Source organism: Bufo gargarizans, chromosome 2 (genome assembly GCF_014858855.1).
Source record: "Bufo gargarizans isolate SCDJY-AF-19 chromosome 2, ASM1485885v1, whole genome shotgun sequence".
Taxonomy (NCBI): Eukaryota; Metazoa; Chordata; class Amphibia; order Anura; family Bufonidae; genus Bufo; species Bufo gargarizans.
Window position 1 is genome coordinate 143334927 of NC_058081.1, and position 23081 is coordinate 143358007.

Sequence of the window (23081 nt, forward strand, 5' to 3'; positions counted from 1 at the left end):
GGATCCGTTTGAAGTTGACACAATGTGGCTCAATTTTCAAACGGATCCGTCCCCTATTGACTTTCATTGTAAAGTCTGGACTGATCCGTCTGAGCAACTTTTCACACTTAGAATTTTTTCTAAACTATAATGCAGACGGATACGTTCTGAACGGATCCCATCGTCTCCATTATCGAAGCGGATCCGTCTGTGCAGACACCAGACAGATCCGCTCTGAACGCAAGTGTGAAAGTAGCCTATAAGAATACTCCTTTAAAGGGGTTGTGTCACTTCAACAAGAGGCATTTATCAGGTAGAGAGAGTTCATACAAGCCACTTACTAATGTATGGCCATGCTTACCTACTATAGAAAAAAGCACAAGCCTATGTGGGCTCCCACGGTCCTGGCCACTAGAGAGGCCAGCACTTTTTCCTATAATGCGCAAACACAGCCACCACTGCAAGATTGCAGGGTGGTCGTAACCATGAAAACAAGGAGTGTATAATGTGATGGAATTTTTTTTCCAGCCAGCAAAGGAGGTAATATGGATAGTAACAATACATTCGTAAGTTCCTGGTATTAACGTTCTCTACATGATAAATGCCACTTGTTGAAGTGAGCCAACACCTTTAAATCTGTGCATCTTAATTCTAGGCAGGGGCGTAACTACCATAGCGGCAGACCAGGCGACTGCCCAGGGCAAAAGGGGGTCCAATCTTAGGTGGGAGTACCTTCTCTTCTACTGGAGGTGAAAACTTGGTCAGGACTCTACCCTCTAAAGGGACAACTTTTAGCAAATGAGGCAGTGGAAAAATGGCCCAAGGGTCATTGAAAGGGGTTTAGGCAGAAACCCTTCTGTCCTGTGTGAGGGGCCTGGTTTGATCCTTGCTATGGGGCCCTTACTTCTCTATGTACACCACTACTTCTAGGAGTCTACTAATAATGGTTTTGCCCCTAGATCTTCAGTTATATCATAGTGAGACTTTGGAGCTGATGTTACAACGATGGAGCAAGCTGGAGAGAGATTTTCGCATGAAGAGTGGACGATATGACATCAGCAAGATTCCTGATATTTATGATTGTGTCAAGTACGATGTTCAGCACAACAGCTCCCTTAACCTGGAAGGGACTGATGAACTCTTCAAGCTTTCCAAATCATTAGCAGATGTCATCATTCCTCAGGTAGGTATGGTAATACCACATTTTTAAGTTGTGCTACATTTGAACGATAGAAACCCCCTTTTTTTTTTTGGATAAATCAAACTTTTTGCCTTACCACATTCTAGTCCCGCTAGGGGCATGATGCACTGCAATACTTCTATAATCAGTGTCTTATGGCTGTCAGTGTAGTGTTAACAGGCATCACATTAGGGCCAGTCTGATAGAAGTACAGAGGTGGCAGACCTGGGAGCGTTCATTAATAGGGTTTTTGGTACTGACATATTGATGACCTATCGGAGATCAGTGGAGCTCGAACACCTGGCACCCCCACCCCTCAGCAGAAGCTGCAGGTTCAGATTAAACCGTGTACAGAGCTGGAACACCACAGCTTTGTACACTGTGTAGTGGCCTTTCATGAGTTCTTCAGCTCAACTCCCATTGACTTGAATACAAACATTAGCTGGAGTACCAGAGAATGGCCGCTTCACAGCAAATGGAGATGTGGTGTTACATCTATGTACACTGTTTACCTCTGAAACATGTGGCCGCCGCTGATAGCTAATCCGTGGGTGTGCCACACTCCTTCCGATCTCCTATTAATGATCTATCTTCAATATGTTGCTCCGAAAAAACTCCAGTTGGGGGTGCCAATAGGGTGACAGAGAGAGACCCCCCTGTCTAATCACGATTGACCACAGTATCTGAGGGGCTAAACAGCTGGCTCTAATCCTGGCAGTTGCTGCAGGATGTTAGTGGTATGTTATATCTGTTACGCCTATTGCTGACAGCGCTGGCTCAGCTTCTCAGCCTGCACTCTCATATATATTATATATATATATAGAGCAAGCCCCCACGGGCAGGGCCCTCTCTCCTTCTGTACCAGTCTGTAACTCGTCTTGTTCATGCTTAGTGTAATTGTCTGTATTATGTATGTATACCTCTTCTCATGTGTACAGCGCTATGGAATGAATGGCCCTTTAATAATAAATAATTATATACACACACAAAACACTTCACTTTAACTATAAGATAACAGGACTAAACATTTTATAGGAAAAATGTCATTTTGTACACATGTCCCACACACACAAGCACTGGTACGTGTGTTTTAGTTATATTACAAACATATTTTTAAAAATTCAAGTCATGCTCTGTTCTGTGTTTAGGAATATGGCATTAATAAAGAGGAAAAACTGGAGATCGCCATGGGATTTTGTCTTCCATTAATTAATAAGATCTTGCTGGACTTGCAGAGAACGCACGAGGATGAGTCTGTAAATAAACTGCACCCACTGTGAGTTACGCCATAATAACATTCTTTCACAGACAATGGCTGTATGCATTGTTAGAGGCATTTCTTTACAACATAAAAGTCCCTTTACATGGGACGGTACAGCAGCAGATTGTCAGGAAGGAAGCGTTCCTTCTCGAAAATCTGCTTCTTGCTGGTAGAGGAGACTTCTGCATTTACATGCACCGATCTCCAGAGTCTGGGGAGGAGTGATCGCTAATACCATTGCTCTTCCCCGTACTGAATAGTTGTTTGTCGGCAGCAGATCATGATTACACAGAAAGATCTGCTGCCGACAAACAGTGATTTTTATGTGTGCTCAAATGATAGGATTACCTGATGAACGACCGTTAGTTCATTAGGTAATCAATGGTACATTTACACCACCAGATAATCGTTAACAAGCTTTACTATGAACACTCGTTAGCGATTAACGTTAAGATTCTCAGTGTAAGGGGTCCTTTAAGTGGAATGTCACACCTAGCACTTGATTATATATCTTTCTCATCCACTATGTTGCCATTTGCTTCAGATTGTTTATAGCTGAGATGGCTAATCTTCGGCACTCCAGCTGTGGTAAAACTATGAATCCCAAGATGTACACTTGCTTGGCTGTTCTCAGAATCTCATCCATATACAGTGGCATTGTTTCTGGGCAGCAGAGTGCAGTTTACACCACATGATCTGCCAGAAACCATGATTGAGGTGCCTGCATGAACGATGCTTTTCGCTTGTTCACTGGGTGATCTTCGGCATCTTTAAATGGCCAGATTATCAGGAACGAGCTCTCGTAGGAACGTTCCTCCCCAATAATCTGCTCAACAATCAGGTGGTGTAAACCCACATCAAGTCTGTGAAAGTTTATAATATATGATGTGTCATAGTCTCTCAGTCAAAATAGACTCCTGCCCCTGACACAGTCTGCCTTGATCAGATCCTCACGTCTCGTATTTTATCTCATTTGTGATGCAAATTACAGTGCTGCACATCTTTGGATGAGTGTTTGGCTGTGTCTGATTTTTCACTTTATATCTTGTTTTTTTAGCTATTCAAGAGGAGTCCTTTCTCCGGGGCGTCATGTGAGAACACGTCTTTACTTCACCAGTGAAAGCCATGTGCACTCTTTGTTGAGCCTTTTTCGTTATGGGGGACTCTTGGATGTGAGTGTGTGGAACAGAAATTGTTTTAGTTTATTGTGGTAAATGTTACTATTGGTTTATAAAAGTCCAAATTGACCTCCACACCAGCAGGATGTGCGTCGTATTAATGGATATGGCGCACAATGCTGTTGGATAGAGATTGGCGCACCATTATTACTATGCATCAAAAATTAGCATTGCATATTGAAAAAAGATGCCTGCATTGTGTGACATTTTGGATAGCAACACCTTTTACATATGCACGGGGAGAGGTCTGATTGACATCTATAGATGGTGAGACATTTTATTGTCTCTGGCACAGCGGGGTCCCTGTCAGCACTTTTTCACACAATAGCAATTAGACTTTCCACCATTCTACAGTATCTCAACATTAATTGCCATCTGTATTCTTATAGTTAAGTTTGGCAGATCATAAAGGGTGAAAGCTTTAAAATACAATACATAACTGGTTTTAATAGCTCAAAATTATTATATTTTTTTTTTCTAGGAGTCTAAAGATCAACAGTGGAAAAGGGCAATGGATTATTTAAGTGCCGTCTCAGAGCTAAACTACATGACACAGATTGTGATTATGCTGTATGAAGACAACAACAAGGTGAGTTTGATAAAAAAAAAAAGGATGCAGTTATTTGTCAAACAGCACGGATGGAAAACAAATGGGGAAAAAAATTACCATTTTATGTTGTGTGTGTGTGTGTGTGTGTGTATATATGTATATATATATATATATATATATATATATATATAAAAAATAAAGCAGCACTCCAGTGTGGTGAAAAAAGAAAGCTATTTATTCACCCTGTAGTGACGCGACGTTTCGGCTCCAGGCTTGAGAAAGGCTTCATGTTGGAGCCGAAACATGGCGTCACCACTGGGTGAATAAATAGCTTTCTTTTTTCACCACACTTGAGCGCTGCTCTATTTTTTATTTTCTATTATCCAAGGACGCTTTTCCTATTGGAGCTTGCACCCAATTTTCCATTTCAAAAGGTTGGTGCTGCCATTTATTATATATATATATATATATATATATATATATATCTCACTGTACTGTTTAGTTGCTGGTGTTCTGGGACAGGTTTCATTGAATCCATTTTATTTTTTATGAACCCGTCAGGTTATTAGCATCGGATCGGAGAGGATCTGACATCTGGGACTCCTGCCAATCAGCTGTTTGAGAAGGCAGCAGCGTTCCTGTGAGCACCGTGGCCTTCTCGCAGCTTACCAAGCACAGCGTTGTACATTGTATAGCTGCTGTTCTTGTTTGGCACGCTCAGCTCCATTCACTTATATAGGGCTGAGCTGCGCCTTGTCCATGTGACCGATGAGTGTGTCATCACTGGCCTAGAAAAAGCTGAGAGAAGACAATGGCGCTCAGTGCTTTCCCAAATAGCTGATCGCCAGGGTGTCGGCTCCCCACTCATCAGATACTGATGACCTATCCAGAAGATAGGTCATCAGTATAAAAAAACTTATCAAGATTGGACAAGTTTTGAAAATTCACAAGAAGATATCCAGGGATGCTAATGATCTTAGATTTTTCTTTCTTATAAAATAGATTATTTCTCAAAAGGAAATTGAGGTGGTGTTAGAGTTAGTAGGTTACAGACTAGTCTTGTACAAAAGGTGGCCACACACTGGAAATGTCAGCCGAACGCACATTCAGTTGACAGCAGTTTCTGCCAGCTCCACCCTAACCATGTAAATAGAGGAATAGGCTGCTGCCAGCCCTCACCCACATTTGCTTTTCTCTTATGGAAACAAAGGCTTGGACCAGTTGAAATCCTGCTTATCCTCCAACATGATTTGTCGGGGGAAGGTCTGGAGACACCCAATACATATTAGATGACAGGCCAATGCTGCTGAGCATTGTCTAATACATGAAATCAAATGGTATTTATATGTGTCCCTTTAAAGGGGTTGTCCGGGTTCAGAGCTGAACCCGGACATACCCTTATTTTCACTCTGGCAGCCCCCCTGAGGCTAGCATCTGAGCATCTCATGCTCTGATGAGCTCCCTTGCCCTGCGCTAAATCTCGCATGGCACGGGCTCTTTTGTTTTCAATAAGACACTGCCGCGCGTAAACTTCTGCCCGGCAGTGTGTTCGGTGACGTCGCCGGCTCTGAGGGGAGGGCTTTAGCGCTGCTCTAGCTGTTTTACTGGCTAGGGCAGCGCTAAATCCCGCCCATCAGTGCCGGTGACGTCACCGGGGTTCCTGGCAGCCCCATGGAGAGCCCCGGTACGTCACAGGATCTCCACAAAATGCCTTTCCCCTGCGTGATTTAGTGCAGGGCAAAGGAGAGCATCGGAGCATGAACTGCTCCGATGCTCATGTCAGGGGGGCTGCTGGGGTGAAAATGGAGGGATGTCCGGATTCAGCTATGAACCCGGACAACCCCTTTAATTAAACACTTATAAAGAACGGGCTTTTGAAACGTCTTTTGAAGCGAGAAACTGGCCCTGCTGCTCCAGAGGTTCCACTCTCCATATATTTAAAAAGCCATACATCTCTTCTGCATCTGCACTTGGCCAGTATGAGGAGGAATGGTGCAGGTGCGAGATTGACGTTGCCAGATGAGATGTCTGGCCCTGTCCGTCAAGGGGGAGTAGCTTGAGCAGTGGGGATCAGACCCTCACTGCTCAAGGAAACAGATTTTTGAATTAATTTGATTTTATACAAATTGATTTGCTCATCTCTAATAGCAACTAATTACTACACAGCTTTTTCCATTTCAGAAGATGTTTCTAATACAATTGCTTACACGATGTATGTTATATTGGTACAGTGGTCCCTCAAGTTACAATGTTAATTGGTTCCAGGACGACCATTGTATGATGAAACCATTGTAAGTTGAGTAATTGGTTCCAAAGCTCCAAAATGTCATCCACGATAAAAGAAAATGAAGATTCAAGAAAAATAAGCAGATAACTAAGACAGATAATACAAGTCCTTACATATAACAGTCAGGTATAGCTGCTAACTAGCAACTAATACAGCTATTTTACCAGAGAAGTGGCCTGGATTGGTTGGATCTGAGTCTGAGACATTGTCTGGTTTCAACTTACGATTGGTCAGAAAAGACCATTGTATGTTGAAAATATTGTATCCTGAGGGATCACTGTATATGGGGAATAGTGCACAGGATACATGGCTGAGCTTCCCATCCCATCACCCTCACCTTTTTCTGTATTTATCCGTTTTCAGGATCCTTCTTCAGAAAAACGATTTCATGTTGAGCTTCATTTCAGTCCAGGAGTCAAGGGCTGTGAGGAGGATGAAAAGGCCCCCCTGGGTTTTGGATTTCGGCCAGCATCAGCAGAAGTAAGACTGCCTTCTGATTTGAAGAGAGGATTTGCAAAATTTGAGTGTGCAGGAATGCGGCATAACCATGTTTGTCACTTCTCTACAGTATTAATCTGCCCTTCGCCACTATTTGTTCAGTGTTTCTAAAGACCAAAGTAGCGTTCTCTTGATACTATTGTATTTATGTTCTGTATTTTAGTTTAGGACTTAAATCATGGACTGCTTGATCTGAGTTATGATCTGTAATCAGGGAACGTTTCATAACTGCTTTACTGTGCCGCCATAGATTTCCCTGACAGATATATTCTCCAATTACTGTGGTTATTCTGGATCCATGTGGTGAACATTGCATTGACATACCAAATGTCGAATTTATTATGTGTTTTGGATACTTCTTGCTTCTCAGCAAGTTATTTTTTTTTATATGGAGTTTTTGAAGCCAAAACCAGAAGTGGATTAAAAAGAGGAGTCCTATCTGTCCTTAATGTGTTGACTCCTTTAATGGTCCACACCTGATTTTGGCTTCAAAAACTCAAATTCATCAGAACAAATGATCGAACAATCAACTCTAAAACTTAACTTTAAATTGTATATTAAAGCTGAAGTCAGATCAATATCCCCAATGTTAAAAATCATGTGCTGCCACGCCTAACAAGATCAAAGCAAAACGATACACAAGGTAATGTAGTAACTCAGTCCATGAAACTGCAACTCGAATAATGCTACTTTCACATTAGCGTTTCTATTTTCCGGTATTGAGATCCATCATAGGATCTCAATACCGGAAAAAAATGCTTCCGTTTTGTCCCAATTCATTGTCAATGGGGACAAAACATAACTGAACAGAACAGAACTCTCCAAAATGCATTTTGTTCCGTTTGGTTGCGTTATCATACCGGAGAGCAAACCACAGCATGCTGCAGTTTTCTTTCCGTCATGGGATGCGGAGCAAAACGGATCTGACACCATAGAAAACAAATCCGTACCCTTTTGACTTTCAATAGAGTTCATGACGGATCTGTCTTGGCTATGTTATAGATAATACAACCAGATCCGTTTATAACGGATGCAGATGGTTGTATTATCAGTAACGGAAGTGTTTTTGCTGAACCCTGCTGGATCAAGCAAAAATGCTAGTGTGAAAGTAGCCTAACCTAGTGAAAAACGGACAAGTCTTACCGATATTGATAATTTAATTGTTATTCCTGAGTTGAAGCTTCCTGTATGCTGATGTACTGTATATGGCTGGGCCAGTGTATGGGATGCTTGCTCTAGAATTCTCTGACGAGCCTATTACACCCTAATGACCTCTTAATACAAGGGCGGTCCCCATCCAGAACCTGTCCCTGGACGCCCCTACTCGAGGAAATGCTGTCAATACCCCAGCAAGGAACTATTGATGTGCTTAAGTCCCTATACTTTTCATCTGTAGATAGCGCCCAAAATAGTCAGAGGACAAGGCGTAAGGAGTGCAGCTGTTTAATACACTGGTGGGGTCATTTATCAAACTTGTGTAAGGTAGAATTGCCTTAGCTGCCTGTAGCAACCAATCAGATTCGACCTTTCATTTTGAAGATAAAAGGTGGAATCTGATTGTTTCTAAGCCAGTTCTACTTTACACCAGTTTGATAAATGACTTCATGTGTGTCCAGAGCCACTGAGTATGACCGGGGGCTCCAAGTATGAAGTGCTGCAGTGATATCTGGCAGTCAGCGCTTAGCCCTGTATGTTATAGGCAGTTACTGCGCATGCCTCCCGACATCATACCTGGAATCACAACCAGTTACCCACAATGTACAAGGTGGGGACATGGTGCGGCAAGGGGATGAAGCAGCATTTTGGTTACTCGGTAACAGACTATGAATGATGTACGTTACAGCGTGTGGGTATTCCCACTAATAGATTTATACACAATGTAGCATGGGGATGGACATTTAGTAGCAGAACCGCTACCCACAGGATAATGATAGTCGGCTGACAGTGACCATAAGTGCCTAGTTCCAGCCAACAAATATGTAGCCTATCACAATTTAGTGATTTGGGCTAAAATAATAAAACGTGAAAGATCTCTCGTTAACCTTACTTTAAAAAGAGGAGAGGTCCGTAAAATATCATGTGCAATTTAAAATGTATGGGGGAGTCCCATCTAGTTTAAAATAAAAACAGAATATGGGATATATGCTAAATTGAGCTGTTAAGTCTTTTTGGGCTGGGCGTCTTTAATTCAAAGCTCCACCAGGTTTCCCTCTGGAGATTCTTCCTATCCCTATTTCCTCCCCTGAGGGGCCTCCAATCCGCCTCTGTTCCCATTAATTTAATCGCATTACTGTTTCCTTGATGTAGGTCTTTAATAGGTCTTGCCACTGCTGTATTCTTTTTATTGAGAATGTCACCTAAATGTTCATCCACCCGTCAATGAAATTCATGACAAGCTTTACCAAATGTTATCAAATACATGGGGCCTTGTAACTTACCTGCAGTTTACATAATTATGTATCTGGTATGTACATGCCATCTCTGAACTTGTGAATACCTTGCCTGTTTGGATGTTATTGCAAACTCAACATCGGCTGCATCGAAAACATTGTTTCACCAATCTTTTTAACCAGGTCTTGGATGTTTCTGTAGTAAATTGTGGCTGTGTACCAGGGAGTCCCTTAGGCTTCTGCCTCGCCTGTAAGTGATCAGTGGTCTCTTCCCAACTACCTCCCATAGAGTCCATGAGCAAAATGTCCCAGTGTTGGGAAACAATCATCCTAATCTGCTTAGACGCCACATCATATGTTCCTATTAATCAGATGGTATGTTGGTTAACTTCAGATTTGACCCTTTTTGTCTCCTGGCCTTCTTGAATGCTTTCCTCGGTTACCTATCAGGGTAACCTCGTTCTTGAAAACGTACCCATAAGTCTGCAACTTAACGGACAAATTCCTGCTTAAACAGTTATTCCCGCTCAAGCAGTTATGCCTCAGTCTGAGGTACTGTCCTGTCGGTATCCCAAGTTTAAGGGGGTAGGATGGTCAGTTTCGCACCTAAGCAAGAAGTTGGTCGCGGTGGGTTTGCGGTAAATACTTGCTTGTTTTTTTAACTCTTTAAATATCAAAGAATGGTAAACAATACGCTTGAATCTCCCAGGTAATTTTAAAATTAATACAATTGTAGTTTATGTGTTGTACAAAGCCACCAAAATCCCGTTTGGTACCCCCCCCCCCCCCAGATTACAAAAAGGTCATCTATAAAGCATTCCCACATCATAAAATTACTTGTGTACATATGAGCATTGGATAATGTTAATGATGATGAGCACAAATTTACCCATACTTTCCAGAATTTTTTAAGGCATCTCCTGTTTTTGAATATTATATTTTCTAGAGGAACAACCTGATTTACCAAAGATTTCCATTGTCCCACCGTAGGTGGTCTTATCTGCCATCCATCTGAGTGCTATTGCTTTCCTAGCTAGGAATAAAGTTTCCTCCAGAAAGATGCTAATGTGGTGCGTCCATGTCTCATCCTCCAATATCCCTAGTAAGCATACTTTGGGGCATAGCGGTATCGAATTTGGAACCATAGTGGTTAGGACAGTTATAACTTCCTGTCAAAAGGATTTAATGTAACTGCATTCCCATATCATATGCCAGAAATCGCCTGTTGTGAGGTATTCTGCCCATTTTATATAGTATGGTAGGAGTTAATGAACTCCTGTGTAGTATAAATAATTAAGTTACTCTCTTGTGGGAATTTCTAACTATCTTCCCATCATTCTTCTGTAGTAAGCTAGGGAATGAACGCTTTCCATTTATCCTCCACTGTCAATGAGTGTAGAGCCATTCGATTGCCCAGAAGATGTGTATATAGGGCTGATATAATGCCCCTTGGACCTTGTGTATTGAGTATCCCTATTAACGGTGTGTTGATTCGCTCTGGTGGTTAGGATTAGCGGGTGCAGCACAGAGGCAAAGTACAAGTTTTTGGTTCAAAACATCAGTGTTTATTCACACGTGAAAGCAAAACTAAAACGCAAGTAGCTTGGTGATCGTTCACAAACATAGTTCATACAAAACAGTCACCTTTTCTCGTGGGTGTTACTTCACACCCTGTTGGAAGTTCTGCTTTGTCAAGTCCACAGGCAGGCGTTAGGCTGCCTGTTCGCCTTCACAAAGGTCTGAGCCCTCCAGCCCGGCTCAAGCCACGGATCCCAACACAGGCCTCACATCACAGTACACAGACCTCCTGAGCTCCATTGTCAGACAGAGGTAATCCTCCCCACCTGGCAGTGCTGGCTGGTTTTTATGCCTGGCGAAACCCAGCCTGGAACATGGGGATTAGTCACCCACCCAGCACTTTGACTACTCCCAGTAAGAGCCATCCCAGATCAGCTATTACAGCCATACTAAGTATCAAGGTGTCAAACAGCAACTGACACATAAAAACCGTCTTACTCCACCGAGGCCAGGAACCTCGGTGACACGTACCTATCATCCACGATGATTCCTTGTACCTTCTTACAACATATATGTAGAGATGGCTCTTTTGGTGCCCTGGAATTGTGCTTGGAGGGCATGTCGCACCTGTAAATACCTAAAGAAATTAGTTCATAGGATCCCAAATGAGTATAATACCCCCTTGTCATATAAATCCTTCAAGGTGAGTATTATGTATTCTTACCAAATTGTTATCCCTTCACATGCTTGTATATGTGGGTACATTGGATTATCCCACAATGGAATGACATCTACAAAATCCTTATAGTTTTGGAATTTCGCAGCATTCCATACCTTATGTGCTAATCTATGTACTTGTAGGGCTTGTTTGGGGCATGATTTTATATTTTCCAGTACTGGCAACATTGTATTGAGATGCAGGTGGTATTTTAAATAATATTCTGAGTTTAGTAGCTCAGCCGGTGACACCCAAGTTGTCAAGTACCTCTACTGTCCAGCCAAAAAATATAAGTGAAAGTCAGGCAGAGCCGCACCCCCCTGCTTCCACGTTCTCTTCATCGTTCCAAAAGCTAGTTTCCGCCTTTCCTTTCCCCATATAAAGGCCGTCATCAGGGCATGCAAGCGGTCAAAAAAACTACGTGGGATGGGTATACATGCATGTTCTAATAAATATAAACCTTTGGGCAAAAGGATATAAGGCATAAGGGCAGATTTAGACCAAAGATTTCTCTACATCATCCATGTACAGTATTAAGTCATCAGCATATAGTCCTATTCTGTCCTCTCTTCCTCCCATCACTATTCCCTAAAATATTGGGTCCTGATGAATTTTAAGAGCAAGATGTTCTATTGCCACTGCAAATAGGAGGGGTGACACGGGGGCTGCCCTGCCTTGTTCCCCTGTTTAGATGAAACGCTGGTGAATGTAATCCATTAACCAATATATTGGCTTTAGGATTCCTGTATATTATATGGATCTATTGAATAAATACCTGACCAAACCCAAAAGTTTTTAGTATGTCTACTAGATATGGCCATTCCACTGAATCGAACAGCTTGGCTGTATCTAATGAGGCTAGAGACCATCGTTTATGTTCTTCCACTCCTATTTGTGCTATAACTTGTGCTCTTCTGATATTGCTGGACGTAGACCTGCCTGGGATAAAACCAGTCTGGTCCTCATGTACTATAAAAGTTATCACTTTATTCAGTCTATTAGCTAAAATCTTGGTAAGTATTTTGTAATCACTATTGATGCATCAAACAATGAGTCTTGAAAGCGACCATGTTTTAATGATACTTTATACATTTAGTGTAATTGCGGTCCCATAATGTCTATTTATTTAGAGTACACCTCCAGCAGGATGCCGTCTGGACCAGGAGATTTTCCCAAGTTTAACCCTTTTATGGCCAGTTTTACTTCCTCTAGTGCAGTGTTTCCCAACCAGTGTGCCTCCAGCTGTTGCAAAACTACAACTCCCAGCATGCCTGGACAGCCTTTGGCTGTGTGGGCATGCTGGGAGTTGTAGTTTTGCAACAGCTGGAGGCACACTGGTTGGGAAACACTGCTCTAGTGTTATCTCTTTGTCTAGAAGTACTCTACCCTAGTCGCTTAGATGCGGACCTGTTACTTCCTGAAGATATCTATCTAGTTCAAGGTTAGTGTACTGTATCATGGGAGTTATATAAGTCTTGGTAGAATTCTTTGAATCTATTTATTATGCCATTAGCCTTCTCCACCAGAGCTCCTTCTGCAGTTTGTATGCGCAGTACCGATGGTGCTGCCGTATTCCTACGTACTACTTGAGCTAGTATTTTGCCTGCTTTATTACGGAGTTTAAAATGCTGTTTAAGAAAGAACAGTTTACGGTCACTTTTCACTTTAAAATATATCATGTATTTCCTTCCTTTCTGCATCCAATCCTTCCTGTTATCCCCTGTGGGGTTAGAAGTATAGCGGCTCTTTGCCTCTTTACATTGGCCACTCAGCTCTTCCTCTTTGTGCTGCATAGCTTTTTGTAACATAAGATATAGAAGATTTAAGGCACCCTCACAAATAAGCTTTCAACGTCTCCACTACCAACAATTCATATGTCCCATCATCATGTATTTCCAAGAACATATTAAGTTGGTCTTAGATACTATCATTGTTTGATATTAAAGTTGACCAAAAGGGATGAATGCGCATCTTATTACTCTGCCTCACTACATCAGGCAACGATAGTTTAGCTATTACTGGTGCATGATCCGACATTCCTTGTGGTCCATACTGGATATCCACCAGGTCAGGATATGTAGTTTTTGTGCCTAGTATATAATCTATCCTTGATAGCGCTCCCCTTGATGGGGTGAAGCATGAGTACTCTTCTTGTTCGGGATGTCTCTCCCTCCACATATCTACCCATCCCATTTCAACCTTGCTAAGACGGTGTTGGACTACTTCTGGCCATTCCCACAAGTTGGGTTCTGAAATCTGTCCAGCGATCATTCATCACCATGTTGAAATCTCCCAGACATATCATTCTGGCATTAGGATTTTGTGCTATAAACTCTGCTGCTGCTTGTAGAATAGAAATGTTAGCAGGTGGAGGGTTTTATATATGTTTATCACTATATATGGAATACAATTAATGTGTGCAAAGACTAAAATATATTTCCCATCAGGGTCTATCACCATTTGTTGTACTTCCCATCTAAGGCCTCGTTCACATCAGCGTTCAGCCTTTCCGTTCTCCTGCTCCGTTATAGGAGCAGGAGAACGGAAAGGACGGATTGGGCACATAACTGAGACGAGCGGAGCCTACGGACCCCATAGACTATAATGGGGTCCGTTAGGTTTACGCTCAGAAAATGATTTTGGAGCGGAGACAAAAGTCCTGCATGCAGGACTTTTGTCTCCGCTCCAAAATCATTTTCTGAGCGTAAACCTAACGGACCCCACTATAGTCTATGGGGTCCGTAGGCTCCGCTCGTCTCAGTTATGTGCCCAATCCGTCCTTTCCGTTCTCCTGCTCCTATAACGGAGCAGGAGAACGGAAAGGCTGAACGCTGGTGTGAACTCAGCCTAATAGCGCGATGTATTAAGAATGACACCCCTCTGGAATATGAGTTCCCATATTAATTTGCAGCCCATTGTACCCAGGGTTTCCTAATCCCCCCTCCTGTATCTACTGTTAAATGTGTCTCCTGTAATCCAAGAATATGGGAGTTATATTTGCGAATATGAGTGAATACCGCTATCCTTTTCCTAGGGCCTCCCAGACCTCTCACATTCCAGGACATTACTTCTAGGACCGCCATGATCGCTTCTTTATGCTAACTGCAGGATAATTATCCTTTAAAGTGCTCAGGCAATTCAATACCATATTCCACTTCGTAAGCAAATGTGTTCTGTGTTTCCCATACCTATTATTGTTGTACCATACCTTATCAAAAGAAATCAACATATAACATAACAGAAAAAAACAATACCGTGAGTACTGTATATAAGTTGCAATAACTTCCTTAGTAGCCGTGTGGTCTGGGGCCTGCATAGTACAATATGGTGTGATACATATGCAGGTGTCTGACCGGTCTCCCATACTAGTGCTAGTGTTTAGAAACTGTAATATTAACTATTGCTATGAACAGTGTCAGTTAACTCTTAATTGGGTAAGGTTGCAGACAGATTACTATACCAGCAGACTCATTTGCATATTATGAAGTTCAACATGTCTGTCGTTTAACGAGTCCTCTTGGAGAAAAGAGGTGAAGTCAACTCTGAGGCTTTGGTATCCGTCACGAATTGGGTGATCTTCTTGGTCGCTTGGATATGTATTCGTCTGCCTCACGTGTATCGGTGGAGAATAAGGACTTCCCGCCATCCACTACTCTTAGGCGTGCAGGGTACTCCATGGAGTATTGCAAATTAAGTTCCCTCAAGCGTCTTTTAAAAGATATAAAAGTAGCTTCTTTCTTCTGCAATTCTGCAGAAAAATCTGTGAATAGCAATATGTTTGCATTGCCAAGTGTGATGGTTTGTTTATTTCTCGCATGGCTAAGGATGAGATCTCTGTCCTTTCAAGCATTCGTGCCAGGAGGGGTCTAGGAGGAGCTCTTTGGAGTGGTGGTCGGGTAGGAACACAGTGGTCTATCTCCACCGCATAGGCTATAGAGAAGACCGCATCAGGAAACGTTGATCTAAACCACTGTTCTAGAAACGTGGCTGGGTCTGAGCCTTCCACTCTTTCTGGCATGCCCAGGATCCGAACATTATTTAGTCTGGCCCTGTTTTCCTGGTCGTCGCATTTTTGTCTCCATAAAACCACCGAGCCCTCTATGGCTTGAACTCTTGCTGTTTTAGAGGTCTCGTAAGGTCTTCCAGAGCCGAGACCTGTTCCTCATTATGCTCTCTCTCAGTTGCTGGACATCATGATGCAGGAGCCCCAGGTCTACTCTCACCTTTTCTATTTTGCCTGTAAGTGATGTTTGACATGTTGTTATAGCAGCCATAAGTTAATAGGCTACTTTCAATGTAAACTCTTGGTTTTGCTGTGTCCTCTGTCAGAGGCTTCTGTTCTGATTGCCCTTGAGTATGATGCACGTGGCGATGCGGCTGCAGCGGCACCATGTTGGGCCTCTTGCCTGGCAAATTTTTTCAGCCCCTCTGCCGCTGCTTGAGCTTTCCTCAGGCTCATTTCTTGTCTCCATGTTTTCCTCCTTCTGGTATACATTGACCAAGCTATGATGGCTGGAGGATTTGTACCAGGGTGATGCAGGATGTTAGTCGGGAGCCGGAGCAGATCTTAGACTTGTCTGGTCATGTCGGCAGTTGGCAACTCCCCCAGTTTTTGTAATTTTATTTATTTGTTTATATAGCCGGAAATAAAAAAAATCCTAATATACATGTTTTAAAAATTCTACGTGCATACCTTTCTTATATCGGGTGGTTGACCCCTATATGCAGTAGAATGGTAATTCGCATGTATCAGTCCTGTGTAATGTATTCATGACCTAACTGAAATATGGCATCAGTCATGTGACACTCTTCATATCATATAATCCCTGACATTCAGTAAGCAGAGGTGTTACATGACATACCTGTGCTGGGTCTGAGCACAGAACATATCCATAGGTAAATAGGACTAGTGGTGGAATAATGATTTTTATTGTGGTTATTACACTGTATTTACATGGCGGCCTGTTTCCAAGTGATATTGTAAAATCTTTCCCTAGATGTAAAATGGTTGCTTGTCTCTAAGTGATGCCATATGGTTAATAAAGTTTAGTGTATAGAAAAAACAAACAACACACACAGATCTGCTTCTACACAGACACTCACACACATGATGCGATACTGCTGCAGGTATAGTAATACTGTACATGTTCTGCTCCCTAATACACCACTATTCACCTGTTAGGTACCTGAGCAGTTATATGCAAGCCAGGTGACATGATATTTTTGAGGGTTACATGACGGCTCACATGACTGAGGCCATGTTTAGTCCTATCCAGCTAAAATGGGCTGCACTATTTGTTTAATTTGGAAAAAGGCTACTTTGTGGTTATAATTAAGATCTGCCAGCAAACATTTAAATAGATGTATATTAGAAAATTGTTCAATATCCTATTTTCTAAATAAAAGAAATTTAGTCATTAAAACCAGAATACCTCGTTATTTCCAATTGGTTCAAGGGGGTGGGATCAGCAACTAGCTTTTCATATCCCTCACAGTCTTTCATTATATTCCAGCACATCTCAGTATATTTAGAAGTATACTTTGCCACTACATTTCCCCCTTTATCAGAGGGTTTTATGGGTTTCAAATGATCGTTTTCAAGGGCTGTGATCGCTCTGCACTTCTCTGTATGGTCACCAGGTTCTTTATGGTACGGTTCAAAAACATATCAATGCAAAGAGATGTCATTGGATGGAGGCATACTGCTGCTTTTTTGGAGGTTTGTGAATGGTCTCTACCCTCCTAAGCTCCCAAAGTACAGTGTTATTTTAGCCTAGATCACTAAATTGTGATATTTGTTGCATATTTGTTGGCTGGACCTAGGCACTTAAGCTCACTGTTTGCTCACTATCATTATCTTGCTGGTAGCTATTCTGTTACTAAATGTCCCACAACCTGCCACATTGTGTATCCGGTCTAACTGTTAGTGGGAATGCCATATATACGTTGTCCCCTTCACCATGATGAAGAGTACATGTTACCTAGTGAGCAATTGCTTGTGCTTAGTACTGATGTCAACGGTGATTCCGGCAGTGACTTGGGGGGGTATGCCGAGTCACTGCCTATAACATACAGAAATATGTGCTGACTGGCAGATATCATAGCGGTACATGAGAATTGGAGTCGGGCTTAACCAGTGGCTCTGAAGACACATCGTCTTAACCAGCCTCACTTTTTACCCCTTGTCCGCTGACAATTCTGGAGGCCACCTACACATGAAACATGTAGGGACTAAAGCGCATCAATATTTCCTTGCTTGGGAATTGACATAATTTCCCTGACTGGGGACATCCAGAGCCTGATAACAGGGACAGGTTCCGGACTGTGCGACCCTTGTCAGGGTGATTATTCTGTATTAGGAGGTCATTAAGGTGTATTATTATTCAGGGAATTGTAGGGCAAGCATCCCATACTCTGACCCACCAAAAACGTCTATGGCCATGTGCAAGAGCCCTAAGACTGTTCGTTTTTTCACCTTGCCGCAGAGATGAAGCAATGTTTATCTGACTAGGTTATTCAAGTCAGTTTCATGGACTGAGTTTTCTGTACGTTGCCTTGTATACCGCTTTGTTTTTATCTTGTTAGGCACATGATTTTTAACACTGCGGACATTGATCTGACTTTTAATGGTATATTAAAACTAAAGTTTTAGTGTTTGATTTTTCCACTATCTGACGAATTTGTTTATTGGTTTCCTGACATGGTTTACCCTAAGGACCAGTTCACACAGAGTTTTTTTGGTTCTGATTTTGGAGTTTTCTGCTTCAAAATCGGCTCCGAAAAACGGCTCAAAACAGCCTCCCTGCCATGTCAATGGGAAGCAGCACTTGTGAAAAAGAAGCATGGAAGAAAGAAGCAGCATGCCCTGTCTTGATGTTCCTATCTTTAATAGAAGAATGCAAAGCATTGTGGATTTAATTCTCTTAAAATTCCAATATTTAATTATCTCATCATTAAAAGGGCAATACTTCAACCATTTTCAAGCCAAGACATGTGCAGACATGTAACCCGTGTGCTGCACACAGCAGTTATTCAAACCTGGAGTCTGTAGACCACACCTCCGTGCAATGGGAGTTGCATATCTTAAAAAATACATCAAGTGTACAAAGGGTCACGTGTTCCTCAGCCCCAATTTTGGCACATAGTAAGCCAAGCAATAGGTGTATAAAGTTGGACAAAATTGATTGGCATGTCTAGCAAGGTGCATCAGATTTATCATACAGCTTGAGCCACTGTGATAAATTTGGCGCTTCTTTGCCTAAGTTTACACCGTCTAAATATTAGACAGGATTAGTAAATCTGTCCTGTGTGTTTCTCCTTCCCATAGAGTGAAGACAAAAAGACAGATCAAGGCAGTATGGAAGACTTATCCAAGGTTAAAGGTAAAGATGAGGTGGACAGATCCATATTGATGTCACCACTGCCCCCCGAGCCAATCAGCATTCACAGGAAGTCGCCCCTTACCAGAGCTCGGAAAACTGGGTCAATGGAGGTAAACTCATTAACAGGGACTCGTACATTATTTTTTACCTTTGTACTGTGAAAACTGTAAACTGTTTGTGAAAACGCGCTTACAGCATAATGTTGATAATGGAGTCTTTTGCCTCATAATTGACTTTTCTAAATAACCATGCTCTCATGGAGAGAAATAATGCAAATCAATGTAGTTGGAATTTTACAGTATGTGTTTTTCCTGTACTTAACCAAGGTGGGCTTGTTATGTTCTAGTGAGGGCAGCTAATTTTGTACTTGGAAATGCGACCAGTTTTGATTGATTCGCTATGTTTGCTGTTCACATTTCTCAGTTAAATGAGATTTTAAGACCAATCTCAATATTTGGTTGTTTTTCCCATTTCATTTGCAAGGTAAAACACTTAAAAAATGTGATCACATTCTTCCCTGCAGTACAGTATAAAAGGTGTTTTTCCATAAAAAAAAACCTTTATGCCACATTAATATTTCTTATACGTGAAATCTTTTTTTGATCTGACAGCTTGGACCCTCCCCTCAATCCCATGAACAAGGGTTCTCAGCCCCAATTTATGGTGGAAAAGTCAATGCACGTGTACAGACACTCTCTTAGTTTATGGAGACAGCCCAGTGATTATGGTCACTTGGATTTGCCATAAAGGTTTTTCATGACAAAACCTGTAAAACCATAAAGGTATTGGTACAATATGCCATAGCATTCTGATTGGTCCCCAATGATCATAAGAACGAGGACCAAGGACCCTTTGGCATTTTCCCCTTTACAGCCTCGTTTCTGGCTACCTGCTTTAGAGGAAACTACAGCACAAACCTAATCAAGTGAATGAATGGCAGAGGATGACTGGCACAACTGTTTAGGATAAAATTTGGAGGTGCCACACTGCACCCTATAAATTCTGAGGATCAATGGGGATCAGACCACCACAGATTAGAAACTGATGGCGTATCCTAGTGATTTGCCATCACTTTCTATGGTGGAAAGCCAAATATTGATCTTCAATATAGTTCAGCTACATGTAGAAACAATGGCTTGAGCTATACTGGGTCATATTTCTTCAATATTCATAAACAGAGTAAAGATTATCTTTCTGTCAGTTTTTGGTTTATGTGTATCTGATTAATCTCTGGCACCCCCATGGTCAACTGTTTTCAACAGGTGCTGGAAATAAAACAGTGCATGGAGCTGGAAGCAGAAGGCTGCACCCACTGTGTAGTGGCTGTACCGGTGTACTGCAGTTCAGCTGCCATTCTAGTGATTGGTAGCTGAACTGCCGTACACTGGCATGGCCTCTGCACAATGGATGGAGCTACTTCTGGCTCCTTTAACTGTGTTTTCTATGGTGCCAGAAGTCAGACACCCATGATCTGATATTGACGACCTGCCCTAAAGGCTAGGTCATCAATATCTATAGAGTGGAAACCCCCTTTAAAAGTGGAAAACTGATTGCAGGCACACAGTGAGCCATGTAAATGTTGTTTCATTATTTCATTGCAAATGAATAAATCTTTGTCCTTGCACTTACATATAGACATACAATGCTTTCGGAAAGTCTTCAGACCCTTTCACATTTTTCACATTTTGTTCAGCTGCGACCTTGCCGTCATGGAGGATTAGCGAAAAAGGAATTACCGGTAAGACTAATTCAGTTTTTCCCCTCCCCTCCATGACGGCACCTTACTTGGAGAACTAACAGATTAGTCAATTAGGGAGGGACAACAGCTTGTAAAACTTTCCTACCGTAGGATAGGTCTCTTTTAGAATCCGTATCTATCCTATAGTGTTTTACAAAGGTATGCGGATTCGACCAGGTTGCTGCCCTACAGATCTGCTCCAAGGAAGCGGATGCTTCTTCCGCCCATGAAGTCGATACTGCCCCTGTTGAATGAGCCTTGATATTTACCGGGGGTCGCTCTCCTATTGCTATGTAGGCCTCTGAGATGGCCGATTTTAACCACCGTGTAATAGAAGGTTTGGACGCTTTTAATCCCTTCCTACCCCCTAGGAATTGGACAAAAAGGTTATTGGATTTTCTCCAGTGTTTAGTTTCTGATATATACTTCAGAACACATCTTCTGACATCCAAAGTGTGAAAAACCTCTTCTTTTTTAGATCTGGGATTTTCACAGAATGAAGGGAGAACCACCTCCTCCATTCTGTGGAACTCCGAGACAACCTTAGGCAGAAAGGAATTGTCGAAACTTAGAATTATTCTGTCGTCCCTGATCGTCATGAAGGGCTTTTTAACTGAGAAGGCCTGTATCTCGTTAACCCTACGTGCAGAAGTAATGGCCACTAGGAATACTGTTTTAAGGGTCAGATATCTGATATTTGCTGACTCTAAGGGCTCAAAGGGGGGTTTTGTAAGACCGGAGAGGACAGAATTTAAATCCCACGGAGCGACTAGAGGTCTATTCCGGGGTCTGAGTCTGACGGTTCCCTTCATGAAGCGAATGATCCACGGATTAAGAGCTATTTTTTCATCTAGGTAGGTACTTAATGCTGAAATTTGAACTCTAAGAGTACTAGGTTTTAGCCCTTTGTTAAAACCTTCTTGAAGGAAATCCAGAATAGACAGAATACACCCCCTGGAGCTAGAGGTATTTTCTGAACACCAGGAAACATATCTCTTCCAGATTTTACGGTAAATTTTATTAGTAACCTCTTTTTTGCTGGCTACCATGGTATTAATTACTCCGTCCGATAAACCCTTAGATTTTAATACTGCCCTTTCAGGATCCAAGCAGAGAGGTGCAGACTTTGCGTCTTTGGGTGGAAAACCGGCCCTTGAGAGAGGAGGTCCTCTGACCAGGGCAAAATCCAAGGATCCTCCCTGGACATCTTTGCCAGGAGAGGAAACCAGGATCTCCTCGGCCAGTTGGGAACAATCAGGATTACCTCGGCCCTTTCTTCTTTTATTTTCCTGAGAACCCTCGGAATCAGGGGTAGAGGTGGGAAACAGTATGCCAGTTGGAATTTCCAAGGGAGAGCTAGCGCGTCTGTTCCTGCACTCCTCGGATCCCATGGATCCAGGGAAAAATAGGTTGGTAATTTTGCATTTATTTTGTTTGCAAAAAGGTCTATTTGGGGAAGACCCCACCTTTGTGTTAAGGTCTGGAAAATTTCCTCCTTTAAACTCCACTCCCCCGGATCTAATCTCCTGCGACTGAGGAAATCCGCCTGTATGTTTTGCGTCCCTTTTAGAAAAACTGCTGACAGGGAGAGGAGATTCTCCTCCGCCCACAGGAAAATCTTGTTGGCTAGGGCTTGTAGTTGTTTGCTTTTTGTTCCTCCCTGGTGGTTTATATATGCCACTACCGACTTGTTGTCGGATCTTACTTGTACGTTGGACCTTTCCAACTCCTCTGAGAAGTAACTCAGAGCTTCCCACACCCCCAGAAGTTCCCGGTGATTTGATGAGTACCTCTTCTGAGACTGTGACCACTCCCCTTGGGCTGACTTTGTTTGAAGATGTGCTCCCCAGCCCCAAAGGCTGGCATCCGTGGTGAGGATCACCTGATCTCTCACTACCCATGGAACTCCCCTCTGTAAATTTAAGTTTACTTCCCACCATTTTAGCGAGGACCGTATGTGATCCGGAATTATTATAAGACTGTCCAGGGAATCTTGTTTCCGGTTCCATACTTTTAACATAAACGTCTGAAGAGGACGGGAATGTATTTGCGCCCACTTCACTGCCGGGATACAGGCTGTAAAGGTTCCTATCAGGGCCATCGTTTGTCTTTTATGGTGTGGGATCTTTGTTGCCTGAACCGTTTTACTTGGGATTGGATTTTTGGGATCTTTTCTGCTGGTAAGAAGCATTTTTGGCTCACCGAGTCTATGAGAATTCCCAGAAAAACTATCTGTTGCGTGGGAACTAAATGGTTCCTCCAGTCTGTCTATCGTTTTGGATAGATTGGACTCTAGGTCTTTTCGGGAGTCCCCCACTACCAACAGATCGTCCAGGTATGGAATTATCATTATTTTTTCCTTTCTCAGAGGGGTTATTGCCTCTAGCATAATTTTTGTGAAA

The 23081-nt window shown here is 42.3% G+C and overlaps 1 protein-coding gene across 13 annotated transcripts in view; it reads left to right on the forward strand.

Annotated features, from left to right (window-relative positions):
- Positions 1–23081, forward strand: part of PPIP5K1 (diphosphoinositol pentakisphosphate kinase 1) — a 254458-nt gene that overhangs the window by 125638 nt on the left and 105739 nt on the right. For all 13 annotated transcript variants that reach the window (XR_006387809.1, XR_006387810.1, XM_044279548.1 and 10 more), the window contains exons 19-24: positions 939–1162; positions 2308–2435; positions 3478–3592; positions 4080–4187; positions 6799–6915; positions 18887–19051. Coding sequence is in view for 11 of the 13 variants with exons in the window: in XM_044279548.1 (XP_044135483.1) it covers positions 939–1162; positions 2308–2435; positions 3478–3592; positions 4080–4187; positions 6799–6915; positions 18887–19051 (857 nt within the window). In the remaining 2 variants the exon portion in view is untranslated. The remainder of the gene's footprint in view (positions 1–938; positions 1163–2307; positions 2436–3477; positions 3593–4079; positions 4188–6798; positions 6916–18886; positions 19052–23081) is intronic.